General features: G+C 52.2%; 9 protein-coding genes across 9 annotated transcripts; 4 read left to right on the top strand and 5 right to left on the bottom strand.

Moving 5' to 3' along the window:
- Positions 1 to 458: 458 nt before the first annotated feature.
- GLRG_00328 (uncharacterized protein) lies at positions 459 to 1,568 on the top strand (the record flags this gene model as incomplete). Its single annotated transcript, XM_008091013.1, has 2 exons — positions 459 to 987; positions 1,396 to 1,568. 2 exons carry the CDS (start codon positions 459 to 461, stop codon positions 1,566 to 1,568), a joined length of 702 nt encoding a protein of 233 aa, XP_008089204.1.
- A 554-nt stretch (positions 1,569 to 2,122) lies between these two features.
- On the bottom strand, positions 2,123 to 3,106 carry GLRG_00327 (uncharacterized protein; the record flags this gene model as incomplete). The annotated part of the gene is made up of 2 exons (XM_008091012.1): positions 2,123 to 2,734; positions 2,870 to 3,106. The coding sequence occupies 2 exons, from the start codon at positions 3,104 to 3,106 to the stop codon at positions 2,123 to 2,125; spliced, it is 849 nt and encodes a 282-aa protein (XP_008089203.1).
- Positions 3,107 to 3,954: 848 nt separating this feature from the next.
- On the top strand, positions 3,955 to 4,451 carry GLRG_00326 (uncharacterized protein; the record flags this gene model as incomplete). The annotated part of the gene is made up of 2 exons (XM_008091011.1): positions 3,955 to 4,049; positions 4,229 to 4,451. The coding sequence occupies 2 exons, from the start codon at positions 3,955 to 3,957 to the stop codon at positions 4,449 to 4,451; spliced, it is 318 nt and encodes a 105-aa protein (XP_008089202.1).
- Positions 4,452 to 5,147: 696 nt separating this feature from the next.
- Positions 5,148 to 6,581, bottom strand: GLRG_00325 (uncharacterized protein; the record flags this gene model as incomplete). Its single annotated transcript, XM_008091010.1, has 1 exon — positions 5,148 to 6,581. One exon carries the CDS (start codon positions 6,579 to 6,581, stop codon positions 5,148 to 5,150), a length of 1,434 nt encoding a protein of 477 aa, XP_008089201.1.
- Positions 6,582 to 8,488: 1,907 nt separating this feature from the next.
- On the bottom strand, positions 8,489 to 9,515 carry GLRG_00324 (short chain dehydrogenase; the record flags this gene model as incomplete). The annotated part of the gene is made up of 2 exons (XM_008091009.1): positions 8,489 to 8,896; positions 8,979 to 9,515. 2 exons carry the CDS (start codon positions 9,513 to 9,515, stop codon positions 8,489 to 8,491), a joined length of 945 nt encoding a protein of 314 aa, XP_008089200.1.
- A 718-nt stretch (positions 9,516 to 10,233) lies between these two features.
- GLRG_00323 (uncharacterized protein) lies at positions 10,234 to 11,853 on the top strand (the record flags this gene model as incomplete). The annotated part of the gene is made up of 1 exon (XM_008091008.1): positions 10,234 to 11,853. One exon carries the CDS (start codon positions 10,234 to 10,236, stop codon positions 11,851 to 11,853), a length of 1,620 nt encoding a protein of 539 aa, XP_008089199.1.
- Positions 11,854 to 13,799: 1,946 nt separating this feature from the next.
- On the top strand, positions 13,800 to 14,108 carry GLRG_00322 (uncharacterized protein; the record flags this gene model as incomplete). Its single annotated transcript, XM_008091007.1, has 1 exon — positions 13,800 to 14,108. The coding sequence occupies one exon, from the start codon at positions 13,800 to 13,802 to the stop codon at positions 14,106 to 14,108; it is 309 nt and encodes a 102-aa protein (XP_008089198.1).
- A 1,331-nt stretch (positions 14,109 to 15,439) lies between these two features.
- On the bottom strand, positions 15,440 to 17,825 carry GLRG_00321 (uncharacterized protein; the record flags this gene model as incomplete). Its single annotated transcript, XM_008091006.1, has 7 exons — positions 15,440 to 16,211; positions 16,348 to 16,733; positions 16,798 to 16,983; positions 17,049 to 17,117; positions 17,182 to 17,238; positions 17,295 to 17,470; positions 17,546 to 17,825. 7 exons carry the CDS (start codon positions 17,823 to 17,825, stop codon positions 15,440 to 15,442), a joined length of 1,926 nt encoding a protein of 641 aa, XP_008089197.1.
- A 469-nt stretch (positions 17,826 to 18,294) lies between these two features.
- Positions 18,295 to 19,425, bottom strand: GLRG_00320 (uncharacterized protein; the record flags this gene model as incomplete). Its single annotated transcript, XM_008091005.1, has 1 exon — positions 18,295 to 19,425. One exon carries the CDS (start codon positions 19,423 to 19,425, stop codon positions 18,295 to 18,297), a length of 1,131 nt encoding a protein of 376 aa, XP_008089196.1.
- Positions 19,426 to 19,563: the final 138 nt, after the last annotated feature.

Raw genomic sequence — 19,563 nt, 5'->3', positions numbered from 1 at the left:
GAAGTCGTATTTCCCCTTATGTGGAACAAAGCGAGCCAAAATTCGGCCACTTTGAAGATGGATAGTTGATGGATTTGCTGGACAGGCAGTACTCACTTCGCCACGGTGACAGCTAGAGCCAGTGATGCCCACGTGGAATCACGCTTTGCTTTTCATTGGAACTTCTGGCCGCCTGATGGAGGCTTCATGTCACTCCATCCGAGCATATGTTAACCATGCCTCTTGCCACCGATGTTGGAAAGGAGCGAATGTTCATCCTCTCTCGCCCCCAGAAATTCGCTAGAACAAGCTCGCAGTTCTGGCCAAAAGACTCGGTACGTCATTCGCCCACATAGCCTGCAATCTCAGGTTTTCCGTTCCATATACGTCATGGCCTTGGTTTCTTCACTGCAATCTTGACCGTTTGCTTTTCCATACCGGGAGACTGGCGACAGAAGTGGTCCGATACGTGGTCTGGCATGGCATACTTCAATGATTTCCCCGAGAGGTTAAAGTTCTTCAGCCCGAAGGAGAGGAGGGACATAATCTTCTACGTCTGCGGCATCATGCTGTACAGATTTGGCCTCGAGGCCTTCGATGGTTCCATCACCGCGCTAGCCACCAACCGATACGACTATGAGAGCCACACCAACGGCACTCCCTCCCGCACCTTTGAGAGGCTTGGCCTGCTTCAGGGTCTCAACCAGGTCACCCAGTGTGTCGGCTCCATACTAATCGCCCCTCTCATCAAGCATTACCCGACCAAGAACGTGCTCTCATCTGCCATCCTGCTCTTCGGTCTGATGACGGCGATCCTGCTCATCCTTGACGCCGCCACTGGCGGCACCTTCGTTCCCGCAGCCTACCGCAAGAAGCACCCCAAGAACGAGTGGCCGTACTACGGCAAGTACGACAACGACGCCATCATCCCCATTTACACCATCCCTGGCATCGCGTATGGCATGGTCGAGCTGATCCGCCGCGTCATCCCTCGTGACATTGTCGGCGGTAGCGTACAGAAGCTTCGTCAGATGGACAGCTTGGTGCATATATTCTACGAGGTGGCCGGTGTCTCGGGTGCCCTTTTGAACGCCTTGGTTCTCATCCCTAACCTCGGCAACAACCGGTCTTTCGTGATCACCCCGATCTGCTTCACCCTCGCTGCCGTCCTTTTCTTCTTCGTCGTCGATGACAGCTGCGCAACGCCCTCGCGCGGACCAAGGCGAGCAAGAGAAACTATTTTGTCGCCATCGGCAAGGGCTTCCTCCTCTTCTTCGAGTCTACTGGGGGCGGCGCTCGCATCCTCTTCACCTCGACACGTTTCGTCTGGCTCGTGCCGGCGTACTGCATCGCCCTCTACGGCCACAGATACCTCGAGAATGGCATAGCGCCGCAGGCCGCGCACCGACATAACAGCAATGGTGTTCGCGGCGACATTCATCCCCAAGGGCTCCCGCTCCTTCAACCCGGAGCTGCTGAGCGAGACGCAGCTTAACGAGGATGTGGCGGACGACTCCTTGTCGCATTCCGAGAAGACCATGGTTGAGGTTCCTAAGCACAGTGATCCGGCGTCCGCAAAAGTTGTTTGATTGCTTTATGTTTCCAGTTTCTTGTATCGAAGAGTGGGAATTGTCAGGTCGGGATGGTGATTGCTGCGCACGGAGTTACTCTTTGGGGGGGGGGGGGGGGGGGGGGGGCGAGAGGAGGAGGGCATCAATTAGGCTGCTTTTAGCGAACAGCCAGCATGGCGTGGCATAAGATGGAAGTGATAAGATGACCAGCGATTGCTTGGTCTTGCCGAGGTTCCAGCGACTCGAAGACTGTGGTTTTGGGCGATGGTCATACGTCGGATATTCAGAACAACGGTAAAGCTCGAAATACAGAAGCATTTCTCTCATACAGGTAAAGCTGCTACCTACCAGCCTGCCAGAACCAAGACAAGGCGATCCAGGTCAACCCTTCACGATCAAGACGTAATCCAACACGACTCTCGAGCTAATCACCAACAAGGGCCTTCTCTCCAACTGCAAATCCAGGCTTGCAACCTTCAATGAAGGGCGGTATCTACCCCAACCCAAGGGTAGCCGGACCAAGTCTCACAATCCGAACGTAAGACAAAAAGAAAAGAATAAGAACTGATACATCAAGCCCACGGCCGGTCCCGCAAGGGGATCTCCACCGGGGTGAAGCGTAGCCCCAGCTGGTTTAGAAACACGTCGAGGTCACGCGCGTCCCTGACGTGGGCCGGCAGGATCCAGTCCCCGGCGACGGGCTCGAAGAAGCTCACGCGGGCGCCCGGGTCCCCGTGGACGTCGAAGGGCTCCCACTCGACGCCCGGGCCGGGGGCCGCGCGGGAGACCCACTGGCCCCTGCGGCGCATGTCGCGCTTGACGGTGCGGTACCATCGCCTCCGCTGGGCAAAGGCGACGCGGTGGCGGGACGGGTCGCGGGGGTCGTTGGGGTCGTGCTCGGCGTCGGCGTCGTGGGCGGCCTCGGCGGCGACGAAGGTCGCGGTTCGTAGGGCGAGGGCGCGGGAGGCGCGGAGGGTCCGGCGACGGGCGCGGCGGTGGTGCCAGAGGGCTTGGTGGCGCGTGAGAGCGGCGCGGTGGGCGGTGAGGGTGTGGTAGGCCTCGGCGGAGGGACGGAGGATGAGGGAGGCGTCGGGGAAGAAGGTGCGGTGGAGGAGGTGGCGGATCGAGCGGCTGCGGCGGTAGAGGGTGACGCGGGTGATGCGTAGCTCGACCTCGCGGGGGGGCTGGAGAGGCAAGTCAGTTTGATGTTGGTCGAGATAGGGTGATGGGGTGACCGGGAAAGGAACGTGTCAGGGGGGGAGATGGGCCAAGGACGAGGGAACGAGGGAACGAGGGAACGAGGGAACGAGGGAGCAGACCGTGTCGGTATAGACTCTGCAGCTTTCCTTTCGGTAGTCTTTCTCAAAGTCCTCCACTTGATGATATAGCGCGTCCGCATCATCCTTGGTGAAAGTCTTGGGCTGGGAGCCTTGGGCGCCCTGGGCGTCATCGACATCGTCCCAGGGGTTAGATTGTTTGACGATGCGTCGCTTCTTGTGGACTGGGGAGAACGGGATGTCGGAGAGACCCGTAGGGAGCCTGTGTTTGCCTGCCATTTTCTGAGGCCAGGAGGGGGTTCGAGGAGGAGAGATTGTCTTCTTTGTTGGTGGACACAGGTTGAGACGCGAGGACGGACTTTGTTGCTTCCAATGAAAGGGGTTGGCTGAGACAGGAAAGCTATGAAAGACGATGGAGACTATGATAATAGACAGTTGGCTGCTTTGATGCTGGGTGGGTGGCGCCTTGAGCGGCTGGTCATTTGGCGGGGACAGAAGAAAACAAATATGATGTTTGTCTTGTGTGAAGTTGTCATGTTTTATCCGTGACAGTGGCCGTGGACATTCACGTTTGCATCGAATACACCTCAGGCGGTTTGCCATTTACACAAACCTAGGAGGCAAGCTGCCCGTTCTTCCCGTTTCACTACCTCTCGTGACTCTGGCTCTGATGTGTCTGTTACTGCCTGCCGCCTGTTCTCTTATAATCAAGATGCTTCCATTACACCTTCCTGGTTTTTTCTCCAGGCCATACTCCGCGAGCGAACATTGTCCATTCTGACTGCCTTCCAACTACTCACGAGCCTCGCCCTAAGCCCCATGTCGATAGACGAGAGATGACACATCGATATCATGCTGCATACTATTGACCTTGAGAAGCTCGAGTTGTCCAACAGCCCTCTTTGCCCTTGTTTTAGGTCTTTGTCTTGCCCAAGTGCATCTTCGCATTACCACTGTAAAGCAGTCTGTCTCTATGTAGTTCTCGAAGGCACGAGCAAGACCTAGCCAAATTAAGGAACGATCACTCAGTTGACGGGGTAATTAAACCTAGCAATTCGGCTTGAAGCCATTTACGTGAATGGCTCAAGACACTCCAATCTCATCTTCAAGGGCAACAGAAGTCCAAGATGGAGCCCGTCGCTAACACGCAGCAGTCTGGCAACAAGCCGCAACCCACCAGCCTAGAGCAAACCACCATCAACTTCTACTTTTCTTTTGCCTAGTAAGCAGTCGCATATTTGATAACCGGGGAAAAAACAAACACCGTCTTCCCATGCCTCCAATCTCGAGCTCCCGTCCCCCCCCCCCTTCCTCCCCTCGCTGACCACCCCAAGAGCTTCTTGTTAGACGCGGTCGAGGCCATAACCACCATCCAGTACATTGAGAAGCACGAGCCCACAGCGCGGTACACCCCGAGTACCTCGCTCACCTCGGCCGCCACTCCAAGGAGCGCGTCGAGCTCTGCGACAAGACGCTTGTCACGCTCGACCTCGCCTGGAAGCAATCGGTCCGCCAGGGCATCCTCCAGCCCGACCGGCAGGCCCTTGAGATCGGTATCCTTGAGGACTACTGCGAGAACAGCAAGAAGCTTTGGAAGAAGCCCCGGGGCCCCGTCGATGTTTGAAACCGGAGACGGGACCACGGCTCCAACAGCCAGCCTTCCATGTAGCAACGATGGAAGCACTATCGAAGAAGGACGTATGAATTAGGCGGCTTTTCCAACGTTGGATGTGCGAGAGGTAGCTCACTGTTGCAGGATTTGGATCAAGAGAACAGCTGTATAGTTTACGTATTGACGTGCCTTCACTTTCTAACATTGGCGGGATTGATAACCGCTTACCTACGTCCCTTGCCTCACAGTTAGCAGAGAGCGGCAAGGTCGTCAAACACGTGCCTGGAATCAAGATGCGTCGCTGTGAAAACACTCACGAATCATCACCTAGGATCACTGGCATAATCGATTAAAGGCTGTCTTGTTCCCATTGAGTTGTCTCGAAAACGTCTACCTGCCAATGCAAACCCAATAACATCAAATCAAGAACCAAAGCATGCGTCCACCCTTCCGTTTGCGGTCTCATGTCTTTCGAAAGCGCAACATCCGCAAAAAGCGTACCAGTGACTTTCTTTGCATACCGGAAATGCGACTGTTGATCTCGCTCAAACCTGAACCTCCAACGCCGTGACTGCATGGTCACTTCCTGCCATTAAATTGAGCCACCTATGGCCCCTGTGCAGGAACGTCATGTTGGCTGGGAACTCCGCGGACACTGATGTATTTCCGATATGCATTTGCCAAGCCAATAAGCACGGCTTGAGCTACCTACCACCACGCTGAAGATTCCGCTTTCTTAGCCTTGGCGGTGGGCCGCTCGCCCCAAGCGCCATAAGACTTCTCCTGCGCGGACTCGGAAGCGGGCGTCTCGGCACCCCAGGCACCCCAATCGCAAGCGTTCGCCGCAACACAGCGGCCGACAATGGAGCCCTCAGACTTCACGTTGGAGCGCAGAGGGAGGGGAACGGGGACGATAGCCGATTCTTTTCGGGCACTTTTCTTCGCCTGGCGCTTCTTGTCGCGTGTCTCGTTCCACATCTGGACCGCTCGGGTTCCCGAGTTTCCGTCCCTGTCATCCGCCATGTTCTTCGCAAGTTTTTCAATATCAACCTTGGCACGGTGGAGTTTATCGTCGAAGTTCATCTGAGGCTCCTCCTCCTTGTAGTCGATGCGTCGCAGCTTTTCCTTCATCTCACCCGCCTTCTTCTTCTCAAGCTCCTCGCTCTGCTCGTTGAGACGGCGGAGTGCATTGTCGAAGGTCATCTGAAACTCCGCCTCATTGTCGTAGAGACGGTGGTATACATTGTCGAAGCTCGTCTCAAGCTCTTCCTCCCTGTCGTTGATGCGTTTCAGGGCCTCTCTCATCTCCTTGTAGATCTCGCTGACGAGACTTGGATTGATACAACCAGCGATCTCGTGGGAGACGGCGTCCTTGATCTCGTGCTTGATGAATTCGTGTTTGATGTTCGATTTCATATGCTTGATGAGCTCTCCCTTGAGCTCAGCCTTGAGTTCGGTCATGATGTCGGCCTTGAGCTCGGTCATGATGTCGGCCTTGAGCTTGGCCTTGAGCTTGTTCTTCAGTTTGTTCTTGATCTCGGCCTTGAGCTGGGTCTTCAGCTCCTTCTTCAGCTCCTCAATGATAGAGGCCTTGAGCTCCTCTCGCTCCTTGGCCTGGGTGTCGATGGTTCCGTTTGTGTTTGTGTAGTCGGAAGCGGGGATCTTTTGCTCGAGAACGTACTGACCATCGCCCTTGGCACCATTCTGGTTAACATCAGGCTCCTCCTGGACCAAATTGATGTCTGAGAAAGCATCGTTCAGAGCAATCTTGACAGCCTCAAGCTCGTCCTTCTCTTTGTCAAGCTCCATCTGGAAAGAAGCAATCTCCTGGGGGTCGAAGATACCCATTCCGGAGAAAGCGCCGGAAGTCGGGGTAATGTTCAGTGAGTTGTCGTAGTTGGCGAAGTTGTTGCACTGGATGGCAACAAGCTGTTCGACGGCCGCCATAGCCTTCTCCAGCTCAACATTGATGGACGCAAACTGGGTTCCTTTCTCGAGAAGCTGCTCTTTGGCCAAGGCGAATTCGTCCTTCTCTTTCATCAAAGCGTTGGTTGCAGCGTCGAGTCGGTCTGCCGCTTGGGTCAAGAGGGCGTTGGAGGCCTCATTATCCTCCATCATCTGGAAGCACTGGTTAGGCCACATTGTCGTTACCAAAGCCTTGGTAGTAACTAATTTGGTTTCCTAACAAAGTCCGCCAAGTGCTTCAATGTCAGGACTCACCTTTCTGATGTTAGCGGCCTGAGAGCCGACGTCAATGTTTGGTTCTTGACGCATAGTGACTGGTTTTCTGGCCTGAAAGGTGAGTTGTAACACCAGTTCAAGGAAGTAAGAAAGAAAAGTGAAAAGAGTGAGTCTCTTACGTTAATCCGGTATTTATCTGATGAAATCAGGTGGTTGCGAGTGAAAGAGGTTGCGTCTAAGAGCAACTGCGGCGTGTTGGGGTCAAGGTGAGAGATTTGGGTGGATGAGACGAGTTGAATTGAACAGCGCAATGAAAGAAGATTGAAAAGAGTGCAAGGAAAGTGAGCTGTGTGGGCCACAAAAGGTTGTTGCCCTAGAAACCCTTTGCTTGTTGGGTTTAGTTCTCTTACTTAGAAGGAAGGTACTCTACATCAAGTGAGTTTGGAAGGTGCGACAAAGCAAAGAGAGTGAAATTTCACTTGAAGGCTTCTTGCCTCAGGCAATTGATGCTCGTACCTGCGTCTCAGTCTCGTCCTTTGCGCCAACAAGAGAACCATGGTCATGAGATGGAAGCTCTACGAATACGGTCATGTCATTAACCTAAAGGAGTACAGACAGAACACTCACTTCTGCTATATACACATCATTGTTGTGTTTCATGCTGTCATGGAACCAGTAAAAAGCCATCTGGACTAATCTAGCCTATATCCCTCTATCTGTTATATTCAAACTTACATCGATACATCTGTTGCAACGCCCAAGCTTAATATTGACCTTGGCTATGAGCTGGCTCAAGGCGTCTTGACGCCAGGGTACCCAATATATTAGCAAAGGATGTCCGTTTGGTCGATCCGTCTACCTATACACATGTGCCTCACTTCCCAAATAGAGTAGGAGGTTGGCTAAAGCAAGATGTCAGCACCGACCGATGGGTCGTCTATTGTCTCTGCTCAAGTGACTGGCAATTGGCAGGTGTTTGAGGTAGTGTTAAGGATGTTGGATACACAGATTTATACATCGACAGATATATAAAAGATGCACTCGTCGATCCTGACCGGCCTAGCGGACAGTTAGACCAAACAGGCGCCTAAAAAGGACTATCTCGAAAATGCTTAGCTTTGGATGTCCACCACTGTCATTTGTATAGTAATTGTGCATATCTACTCTAGGGGCCACAAGCTACCCAAGTCGGCGCAGGTAAGATAAGACGACACTTCTGCTTTGTACTATTTCAATCAAAATGCCCCCATCAACGACAGATACCGTCCGTTGTGTAAGGTGGGCTGGGGCTCGAAACCCAAAGGCTTTGCTATCATCCCCACTATTCCAAGCATAGCTGGATCCGGATGAATTCTCGGGATCTAGATGCACCGGCAAAATCCAGAAGCTGTAGGAAACAGATCTGATCTGATTTAATGACTTTACGGACAACTTTGAATTCTTTTTTTGTTTCAGAGACGGGATTGATGGCTTTCATGATGCTGTATATTGTTGACGACCTTTATGACTTGAGATGCTTATACACCTTTCTTCTTTGCCTCCTTGGATTCTTGTCACTCATAAACCTGCAATATCCCTTACTTGATTCTATGATGAACATGGGTTTTCAGGTCGCTGCAAGGCCTCCAACTCTCAGGATCATAACTGGCTAGGTGAGATACCGGTGTATGAAACATATAGGATTGACTGACCAAAACGTTCCCCCGCCACGATGTCCAAGCCCCCTGATCCTATCTCATGTACGTATCCTTTGAAACTCGTTGGCATGGGCAATCAGTAATATCTTCCCAAGACGCATAACCGAAGCTACAAAATTATAATGTCTATCTTGTGCTCGGAACAAAGAGAAGATCCGCCCAGCATCTTGTCTAGATTCCAACATGCCCAAGCCTCAAGAGCATGTGGTCCGCGTCAATCTTCCCCCTAATCTCGCCTGACGCCAGCTCCTCGACGTCCCAGTGCGCCCAGACAAAGCGACCGTGCAGGAATTTGGCCTGGGAGGAGGCGGCCCAGACGGCAAAGGCGGAGGGGAGCTCGATATCGTCAAAGGGCAGCTCGGCCTTTCTGACGCCGTAGCCGGCCCAGACCTCAGTGAAGAGAAAACCCGGGTGAAAACTCACGATTTGGGTCTCGGCCGGGTCGACGCCCTCTGCGAAGAGCTGCATGGACAGCGTGCCGGCGTTCTTGGTTAGGGAGTAGCTGGGCAGCTGCATCGAGCGTGGGTAGCGGGTGGGATCGAGCTGGTGGATGGCGGCCGTCGACACGTTGATGAGATACTGTAAAGAAAAAGAAAACGGCATGTCAATATTAATATTCCCGGAAGACTGAAAGTGGGACGAAAAGCATGGTTTCCCTTACTTTGGTAAGGATTGGCTTCCCATCGGACGTCCTCTGCTTATGGAACCTCTCGGCCATGTACAGGGTCGCCCTGACGTTGACCTCAAAGGTTGCCCACGTCTCGGCAATGCCCAGGTCAGCGAGCGTGTTGACATCGGTCTGGAACTTGGCCGCATTGAGCACCAGCACGTCGACTTGACCGGCCTCAGTCCAGAGCGCGTCGACCTCGGCGTCGCAGGCGATGTCGCAGGGCTTGTCGACAATCACGGTAGGGGACGAGAGCTTCTGGGCCTCAGCCTCGAGCTTCCTGCGAGCCTTTGCCAGCCCGTCGGCGCGGCGGCCGGCGATGATGACGCGAGCGGCGTGGGCGGACACGAAGGTCCTGGCGATCTCGAAGCCGAGACCGCTGCCACCGCCTGTGATGAGGAAGGTTTTGCCGGCCTGGCTGAGCTCCGGGCGGTCCGGGGAGATGGCGGGGTAGACAGCCTTGTGGACAGTCTTCGTGAAGTCAGTCTTCAAGGCCTCGGTGATGGCCGGGCGGACTACGTTGGCATCCATTGTCTAGGGGCTTGTTCTTATATCACGGAACTGAAGAAGATTGGCGGATTGTGCTCGCTGTTGCTGAGAAGACCGGTTAATGATCTGACAGTAAGAGAGAATGGCTTGAGTACTAAAACAAGTATTGAAGAGAAACTGGGAAATTCATGGATTAATATATACCACCATCTTTCCCTACCCGAAGCGCTTGTGTTGGTGATGGCCATGTATTTTGCAAGCTGCGGGAGTCCATCGCGGGTTTCCGCCTCATCCTCCCTAATCCAAACCTCGTCGAACAGTGGACGAGAAAGGTGTGAGATCCGCGCCAAGCCGCGCAGTGTATCCGTATTACTATCAGGACAAAAGAGGTGTGCGGGTGCCAACCTTTTCGGGATAGCGTCCGCAGGACTTCCGCACTCTACGCCCCGGCCCCTGGCTAGAGTGCGATTCGTCTGACAGATGCGCTTACGAGCCAGCCTGCCAACAACAATCAAGCCCATGCATTCCAGAGATACATAGCTTTTGTAAGGAAGTCTCCTGCAAGTGTGTCTGCAGATCTTTGATTCTACAGTCTACAAATCGTCCAAAGGGCCCGCGCTACCTGACCCCCCCCCCCCCGAGGCGGGCCTTATTCTGGTCGGCAAACCGCAAACCCAGCGGCTTCCCGCTTGCGACAGACACACGCACAATCTTGTGCTGCCGAGAGTTGGCGCCGCCTGTGACGCGGGGCACCCAAAGCATGGCAGCGGTGCGGACCATCAACGACATCAAGGCATGCGATGCGTGCGCCAAGTCGAAGCGCAAGTGCGGGAGGGAACTGCCCGTCTGCCAGCGCTGCGTTGCCAGGCGGCGTGCCTGTGTCTACCCTACCCCTAAACCGAGAAACTTCGTCCTTCTTGCAGAGGATGATATCCCCCTAACACAGCATCAGTCCCTGGCGCCGTTGCGCGTGGCCCCTGAACCTTCGTTATATTATGATCCACTTGGACTGGATGACGATGCGCTGCGTGTACTCTTAGGCTATGATGTTCTGCTGTCCTCTTCGATGCAGCCATACGCCGCGACTGAGCCAATACCGCCTCAAGGAGCACCGAACTGGACCAGCCCAATAGCAACCAATCTCTTTCACTTCAGTAACGAGCAGCAGCCATCACAGGATATGGCCAGCCAGTGCTCCTGGTTCCTCAGCCCAGAGAGCTGGACTCTCGTCACGACCGGGCACATCTACCAACTGTCAGCCCTGACGCGGGGCGCTGACGTGCTCGCTGACCACATCATCAGCACCCTCAAGTCCTGGCTCTCCAGCTGGGTGTCCCGGGGAGACTGCCCGTTCGTGCACTCCACTCTCTACTCAGACCGCATGCCCCGATGCGTCGCAGACGCCTACTCAACCCTAGCCCTGTACAGTGTGCGTACACCTGAGAACCGTATCATGGTACGTCGCCTATTCCACGAACGGATGCTGCGCCTCGTACAAGAGGGCGCCAGCCCGGACAAGGAGCACCACCACTACCAGCACCTGCTGGGGCGAATGCAGAGAGCAGAGCGAGGACTACCAGTTGGAACGGCGGAAGACGGGGAAGAAGCCGCCCGTTTATTCTTCCCCGAGGGCAGAGAGGTCTTGGTCCGCCTCGCGCACGTTCAGGCCCTACTCGTCTACCAGATCGTTGGCTTCTTCGATGGCGAGATCTGCCTGCGTCGCCACGCCGAGGCTCTCGTGCCCACGCTCAACGCCTGGCTCGAAGATCTGCTGAGCGCGGCCCGCACCGCCACGTCTAACCCGCTGCTGCCTATCCTGGGGTTCGACGGCAGCAGCGCCGTGGCGCCACTGGCGCACACTATGGGACTTGGAACGCCACCAGGAACCTCAGTGACCGTAGAACCAAATGACGGGAGCGGCGGCAGCCAGGGACTTGGTGTCCTCACGCAAAAGGAGGAAGATATGCAGTGGCGCCTGTGGGCCGTGGTCGAGAGCGTGCGGCGCACATGGACCGTCGCGTGCCTGGCGCAGGCGGCTTACACGACGGCGTACAGCGGCGACGCCATCTCCCACGGCCGACTGCAGCTTACCTTGACGGCGGGTGCCTGGGATGCGCCGTCGTCGTTTGCGTGGCGCAGGAGCCTCGGGAAAGATAGCTTTCGTGGGTCGGCAGCAGAAGGAGCAGCAGCAGAAGCGGCCAGAGGAGGAAGAGGAGGAGGTAAAGCACAGCAACAACCGCGACAGCTGGTGGATTTGCATGACCTGCTAGCCAAAACGAGGCCTGATGAGGTCGATGAGTTTGGAAAGCTTGCAGGCGAGGCCGCGTTTGGACTTGACGCCATGGAGAGATGGGGTGTTGATATCAGTGCTACTCCATGATCCTCGCGAGGAATTGCCCAGCTTCTTGTAAGAAACCATCCTGTCGAGTGCTGCTGGACCTCATCTTGACCAAGGCCGGGATAGAGCCAATCGGGGCGGTTGTCCCGGAAAGTTCGCACAGAGGCAAACAGGTTTTGAAGAAATATATGGTATGTTGTGGCCGGCTTAAAACCAGAAGTATCAAAGATACGGAGGAGCGGGAGTAGTTGCTGGGAGCTGTGCCGTGAAACAAACCGGTCACTTTACAATATAGTGTGTTTGTATTACAATCTTGCAGCCTTGCTACTCCTTTGAGATCTGGAACGGCTGCCAGGAAGGCTGTGTAAAATATACTACTTGATATTAGGATAGATTTCCCGACCTAAATAATAGAAAATCAATGTCCTATGCATTTACCCCTTAAGTACTACCAATCGGAAGGGAAAGTCTAGAGATAACAACAACAAGAGGTTGAGCGTTTAAGGCCATTCTTAATGCGGTTTAAGTGGTCTGGGACGCGTCAAGAGAAGCCGACTCCTCCGCCAAAAAGTTCGCATTTGAAATCCGATTCATCGGCGACACTCCAGGCACCACTCGTGACTTCGCAGTTCATAATTAGGTCTCAGCTTGCAACAAACCCCCAGATACATAAGGGCGGTCTGGCACCGGTAAATAGACGTGGAATAGGCATTGATTGTGGCGAGGACAATGTGAACTTGCGAACTTTGGAGAAAGCCCTCAAATTTCGTGGGCCCGACTGTGAAACCGCGAGTGCCCCTCCCATGCCGACAGAAATTCCGCTGGATGACCGACCGCCACCTGGTCTGCGAGACGCAGAAAGCCAAGTTTAGGCTTCGCAAGAAGTACTTTAGGAAAGAGACGTTATGGAACCTGGTTGATGGGGTTGCGAAAAATCGAGAAGGAGTTGGAGATCTTGGAAGCCGAGATCTTGGACAACAAAGATACGTTGTCGGCCACATGACCCCTACCGACCAACGAAAAAGCATATCAGCCGATCCCTATGATTTCATCCTGCTTTCCGAGTCTCAATACTCGGGAACTGAGAAGAGAATCGACATCGTGGGCTACCCATTGTACAATGTCATGATTGTCGAATGGGACACTATGGGTTGGTTCGCAATATTAAGGATTGGCTTGGGTAAGATATCGAAGCCAGCGTGGGAAGCAGCAGCGAAACCAAAAAAAAAAAAAAAAAAAAAAAAAAAAAAAAACGCGTAATATTGAAATAGCACGCCTGTTGTCATCGAAAGTATGTGTCCCTGGACTAAATCTTGTCCGATCCAGATGAGGCTGGGTCAGCTACAGAAAATCCAAGCGATTCCATAATGGTAGAAATCTACTCATCGGCCCCTCTGGATTCCGCAATAGATTCAGCAACACTTCCTTGGCGCTAATACTCGAGGCTTATTACAATCCGAATCAGACAGTCGCTAATGCTACATGTGTACTTACAACGACGCATGCTGAAGTCGATGTAACTTGTCAGCAGTCTGTCTGCGGTGCACGTCGCATTAGACGAATTGAGAAGCCAGGGAATATGACAGTGAGAACGGTATTGGATGGCATTGCACCGGAAGGGTACCAATATCAAGTGCCAGCAGGGGTGATTGACGCATTCATGGGAACATTCATTATTATCACCCAGACGCCGTGGCCCGTGGGAGGCTCAAGGTATAGGAATGTACAAACCATTCCCCTCAGCATTGGAGACGTACTTCACCTACCCTGGCGCCCCCTTTTCTGCTCCAGGTATTGGCTCTTGGGATGGAACGGATATCTATCAAGTCGGGAACGCCGTATTCTCGCAAAGGCTTTCTCAACTTCTCAACACATTCTGGCTTTCCTCGGTGGCATCTCGGAATATCACCGGAGCGAACATAATTACTCAAAACACCACAGGCATAAGAACGCCGAATCAGTTGGTAATGCGGGTCAGTGGGTTTTGGATGTCGATTCTGCTCATCGCCTCAACGATTATGCTTGCTTCGGGTATTGCGGCTAGCATCTTTGGCTGCCTGAGACGGGGACCCGACGTACTAGATCGAGCTACTTTCTTCTTGAGGGACAATCCAAATGTCGACCTGGCCCAACATAATTCAATGGAAGACGGGATAAGTAAACTCAAGAGGACGAAAAGCTTGCGTGTTTGCATCGGCGACATCAGGCCTACGGAAGAAACTGGTTATGTTGCATTCGGGAGAGTTGGAGAGGCCATGCCGCTGAATTCGCAGAAGAAGGAGAGGCGTTATGCGTGAGTCCTGGACTGAACATTTTAGTTGATATTTAGAGGGAGAGAGAAAGAGAGAGGTAGATGTGTGTGTGTGTGTGTGTGCGTGTTTTATTCCACGCCGGTGGCTTCCCGTTTGCCTGAGGCAAAGGCATTCAAGCAGTCATGTATCTAGGACGCAATAATAGGAGTGGTGATGACGATAGTATTGACCAGGATAGCGTGCAGCGACAACGACGATAACTATTGACGAAGACGGCAACAATAACAAAGACGACGACGATAAGAACAACGACAGTAAGCTGGAGTATAGCCACAGGAAAAGCAGTCACTCTAGCACAGGAAAAGAATAGACGGTCTCGTCCCAACACCTCGCCAGGGTATTAGTGGTGCATCCATTACTAAGTGTGCATCACAACGGAGTACGATCAGACTCTACTCAGTCAGTTTTATAATTAACTCGGTGTCTGCTTGAAGCTTCTTATCTTCGCGATGACGCTCTAGAGCCGCTAGTACGATGAGCTCATCCAAGACCCGAGGAAAGTTACCGACTTCGACTCAGAAGAGGTTGGGAAACGCTTCGATGCCCGAACCGTCAAATACATACCCCCTGAAGCTCTCCATGGTGATCTTCTCAACTCGCGCGTCTGGCTATGCTGTCTTTTAGCCCGAGAGAGTATCGACCACTTGCTCGCCATGTCCGACGAACTGTAAGTTACTACGTCGTAGGACCCATATATATATAATCCTCTTGAGAGCAAGGAACAATCATATCAGACTTCATGGGAGATTAATGGGAGGGGACACAGAAGTCACCACGGGACGTTTGGCAGACGACACTTGAGATGATAATTGTATATACCCTGAAGTTAGCTGCCCAGGCGCCCTTTGCCCTTCTCAGGGACGTTACCGGCGTTAAGTACAACAACAACAACAACAACAACAACAACAGCATAAATATAATCGCTGAGTCAAGGTCGTCATCGGGAACAGAAGCCTGCACGGAGTCGGCCGACGGTGACTTTGTGTAGGTATTGACAACCTGTGGTCTCTATTGTTTGGGGTACAAGACCCGGACATCATGTCGGAAGAAAAGGGGCAGGTCATTGAGAAGAACGGGACTATGGAGTGGGGCTTAGAAGTTCACCTGCGGCACAAGTGGCTACGTCTCGCTTGAGTTGATGACAGCAGCTATTTGATGAACATTCGACTTATGCCAAACAGACCTAAGGTCAACCAACAAACATAATTATAGCAGATGTCAAATATGCCCGAAAATGTACGCGGAAGTCGAGAGGTGCTATGAGTGTGTACGAGGATAGAAAAACACCGCACAGCTATCATTTCTAATAATTAAAATCACATAAATACGTTCTTGCCCAAGAAGTGTCTAGCCAACCCAGCAACAACCTCCAGCTGCGAGGTTAGATCCAAATCGTACTTGAGTCTCTCTGCCGCGCGACTGAAGATATGCCACACCTCTATGTATTTGTGTTCCGTGTTCCGGTTTGTCCCGATAGACTTCAGCGCGAAGTCCATCTGCTCGCGTTTACGTATCTTCGACAAGTCCTCTTTATGGATCGCCACAGTCGGGTCGAGCTGTCCTGTCTTACTGGTATGGAAGATGCCCAATCTGACGCATTCAATGATGAGGGCTGCCAAGCCCGTGGCGAGGGCATTTGCAACCGAGCTGCCTGAGTGGCCCTCAAGCTTTTGACGGCCGGTGCCGTACACACTTTCGATGGTTCCATCGTGACCGGGGAAAGTGTAGCTCAGCCAGTCCGCATCGCCGACGTTGCTCGCGGTCGCCTCAGTCGCTTTTGCCGCGCCAATTCTAAAACTCTTTGTACCGATGCTGTGCGGATACGTCTGGTCGGCCGTCTTCCCCTCGTCACTGGCCGCGCAAAACATGAGGATGCCCTTCTTACCAGCTTTGATTATTTCGTCCTCAAATGCGTCCTTGATAGAGTCCTTTGAAGGCGGTTTCATTGTCCATGACATACAAATGATATGTACCCCTCGTTCGATTGCGTATTTGATAGCCTTATTTCTGTTAGAGAACCTCAATAGTGGCAAGGGAAGGCTTTCAGTCAACGGGTTTTCCCACCTGTATTGCGCTTTCAGGGCGGATCTGGAGCCTAGAGGAGCTTTCGAATGTGTCTAATTTGATGACATGGACGATTGCGCTAGGGCAGACGTGGTGAATGAGCATCGCCATCGCCGTCCCGTGACCAGATGACGAATGCCAATAAGGCGAGACGCGTCACGTCGATCCTTCTCGATAGTGACAAAAGCTTTGTCCTGGAAATCCGAAGCCCTTGAGAACATCATGAGTGATATCTGGTCCATCGTCTATCAATGCGACTTGAACTGGACCCAAGGACTGATCGGTCACAGGCTCTCGAAGCACTTGAATCTGTCGGAAGTAGGAAGCAAAGTCCCCCATGCACTGCATCCACTTGTGCGGATCAATTGGGCGCTGGTCGTTGTGGCTTAGCTGATCGCTAAGTTGCAGACCTCCCTCTTGGAAGATGTCGCCAGTTGGCTTCGGGCGAATAACCTCAGGTGGACTCAATTCGTGCGGCCATGTCTTACGAAGCCTCTTCTCGAACTCTTCAATGTTTTCTCTATTTCTTTTTCCAGACTCCAACTCCTGATGATAAGATGTCGAAGTCAGCATCCCTTAGATCATCTGGTTCAACATTCAGTCGACCTACCTCAACCTGATTGAGATGGGTCGACTTTAACGTGGGTATTTTAGCAAAGCCATCGGGCTCTGACCACGCTCTGAGCACAGTATTTCTGCCACTCCACTGGAGGTAAACTTCTCGTAGGCATTTACCTACTCGAGCAAGTGTGACTGGGTCCAAATCCGGCCTCCGCCAGTCGAGGACATCGACGTCCTGCCGGAGATGAGCAAAAGTATAAAAGAGCACATTATGTGTAAGGTTCATATACTATGACTTACAATTGACTCCAAAGCTTTTTCTATTGATTCGTCGCTATGGTGAGGCGGCTCAAGGTCGTCAACAATGACCTAAGAATTTGTCTGTGAGATGTGGCAATGATACATGAGAAATTAAGCCTGGGGAGAAACGCACCTTTAAGATCCGCTTGACCCCCTTTTCTTTCAGCCAATTGAAGAAGAAAGTCATATCCTGAAGCCTTCAGCCTCTAAGTACCAGGGTAGGTAGAAATATGGAAAGAAACGTACCGTCCGGCTCTTTTGCCGTGTGTTGGAAATGTCGTCTTTCTTGTTTTCCAAATGAATCCGTGGAAAAGCTACGTACTGCAGGGCAGATTCGAATTGAAGATGGTCAAAATGTCTCCTGAAATTGCTTCTAGTGAACGTCCTGGGTGGGCCGAAGTCAAACCACATTTCTTTTCGCTCTGGAATAGGGTTAGAGGTCAACAGAAAAAGAGGGGCCCAGTATCAAAGAACGCAGTGAATATGTATTTACTTACCTCTCTCCTCGGGTGAGTGGAGTAGATGAACTATTCGGTCTGGTGTTTGCGTACGAAGGTAGTGGAGTTTTAGCTGCTCTCCGATTTGGCGAGAAGCGTTTTCTCGATCTTCCTCGCTCTGGGAATCTTGCTCTATAGTGTTTTGAGCAGAAACACCAGAATTTCCGGTCACGTTAGAGACCCTTGCTTTCCGTTCATTGGACCTTGGCGTCTCGTAGCCCCCAGATGCTTCTTTGTAGAAGGAATCCCTCCGCCGTAGCCCACCTTCAGTCCGATCCATCTTGCTGTCTGGTAGCGGTGGACGTCCCATGTGTTACGGCCAGTTTCCAGACAGTAGGGTTTCCGCTAATAGTAAGCAGAGGTCGATACTCGGTTAACAGTAATGTCGTTCGCGTAGTCCGTTGATTACCTGGTGATCAGTCGTACTCTTAGATTATTAGGGTAGCTTGTATAGCTTCTTGTCAATTAAATCACTAAGGTTGGATACTGAAAGGTATTCAGAGAATGTATCACAAGTTGATTGCTGAAGAGCTATGGGAGTCTGTCCTTGGGTACGTTCAAGTCCATCCTATATACAAGTCCTGGCTGTTCCCTGAACTGCCTGTTTAACCAATTGTTTAGAGGTTAGATGAGCGCTTGCTCAGGCATCCACTAAGCTCTCGTCCTATTTATAATTGAGCGCTTATTCTTTATCTTATCTTGCGCTCATGGTCACGTGACTTGAACCATAGTTCTTCTATTCCGAGGAGCTAACCATCTGTTCCCTTGTTTCTTGTCTGTACAAATGCTGCTGCCGCCCATTGTCCGTCTGACAGGTGGGGCAACGTAGCCTGTAACTTGTTGGGTCGTAACACCATGGCTCCTTTCTCCATCTTTAACGCTACACTTTTAGACTCAGTATTATTGAGATTGGATGTTGTGACACGGTGGTCTTTCCCGTGAGCTGCAGTATTTTGAGGAGGCTTCTTCTGTTGACTTGTTGGCGATTTCGTAGCCCGTCTCCGTGACCTCTGATAGTACTGGTAGATGGAAAGAGGTCGTTCGGAGAACGATGGAGTGAATTCCACTGTTAGTGCCTCCGGTCCACGCAGAAGCATCTCGTTGACTATGCCAACTTGAGCTTTGCAGCATCTCCCATACTCAATGGCTATGTGGAGAGGTACACGGCCTTGCGAAACTTCGATGGCGAACATTTCCTCTGGTACGAAGTTGCACATTTTTCTGATGATCTTTTCCCTCGTTTTCTCGTCGGTGAAGGTGGAGTCCAGGGCGGTATGCAGGCAAGTTGCCGCTTTTCGGTTCTTGACACACTCGCTGCGCAGAGCTTCGGTGAGGAGTGGAGTGGTCTCGGGCGGTAGGTTGATGCAAGCTGCGTGGGTAAACATTGCGTTGCCCTTGCTTAGGGCCACTGTGAGAGGCGTTCTTTTAGTATTGTCCATGAATCCCACCAAGTGCGGCAACTTATGGATGGCTCGGGTCATCAGCCATGACAGATTGACAAATGGCTTGCGGTTGTTATAATCGTAGTAGGCCAAATGATGCAAAAATGTTTGGCCCTCCCAAGTCATTTTCCCCCATTCAGCCGTTCGTTCAACCACGAATGTCATAGCTTGCTTCTTTTGCTCCACAGACTCTGGCTTCTTTGGAAATAATGTTCTTGCATCGTCGATATCACCCTCGAACTGTGATTTGATGGTATCACGAGCATCATGCCCAGTCGTGGTGGCTATTTGGAGCTCAAATTCCTCCTCTTCAGTGCCCAAATCGAAAGCATTGTCATCGTCCGTCAGTCCAGTGAAAGTGCGACGCAATCCATTTGTATCATGGATATCCTGGCTATTCATCAACGCATGGCTTGACGGTGGAATAGAAACGGACATGATTGCTGGTGGTGCTGTGATATGACAAAGTGAAGTAATGTTTATGGAATGCGATCAATCGAAACGGCTCACCTCAGTCGCAGTAGAAACCATCTACTTGTTAGCCTCAGTACGAATCTATGTTTCTCCCACTAATTT

This window comes from Colletotrichum graminicola (genome assembly GCF_000149035.1).
Source record: "Colletotrichum graminicola M1.001 genomic scaffold supercont1.1, whole genome shotgun sequence".
NCBI lineage: Eukaryota > Fungi > Ascomycota > Sordariomycetes > Glomerellales > Glomerellaceae > Colletotrichum > Colletotrichum graminicola.
Note: the sequence above shows the minus strand (reverse complement) of the source record. Positions and strands in the feature narration are given on the sequence as shown.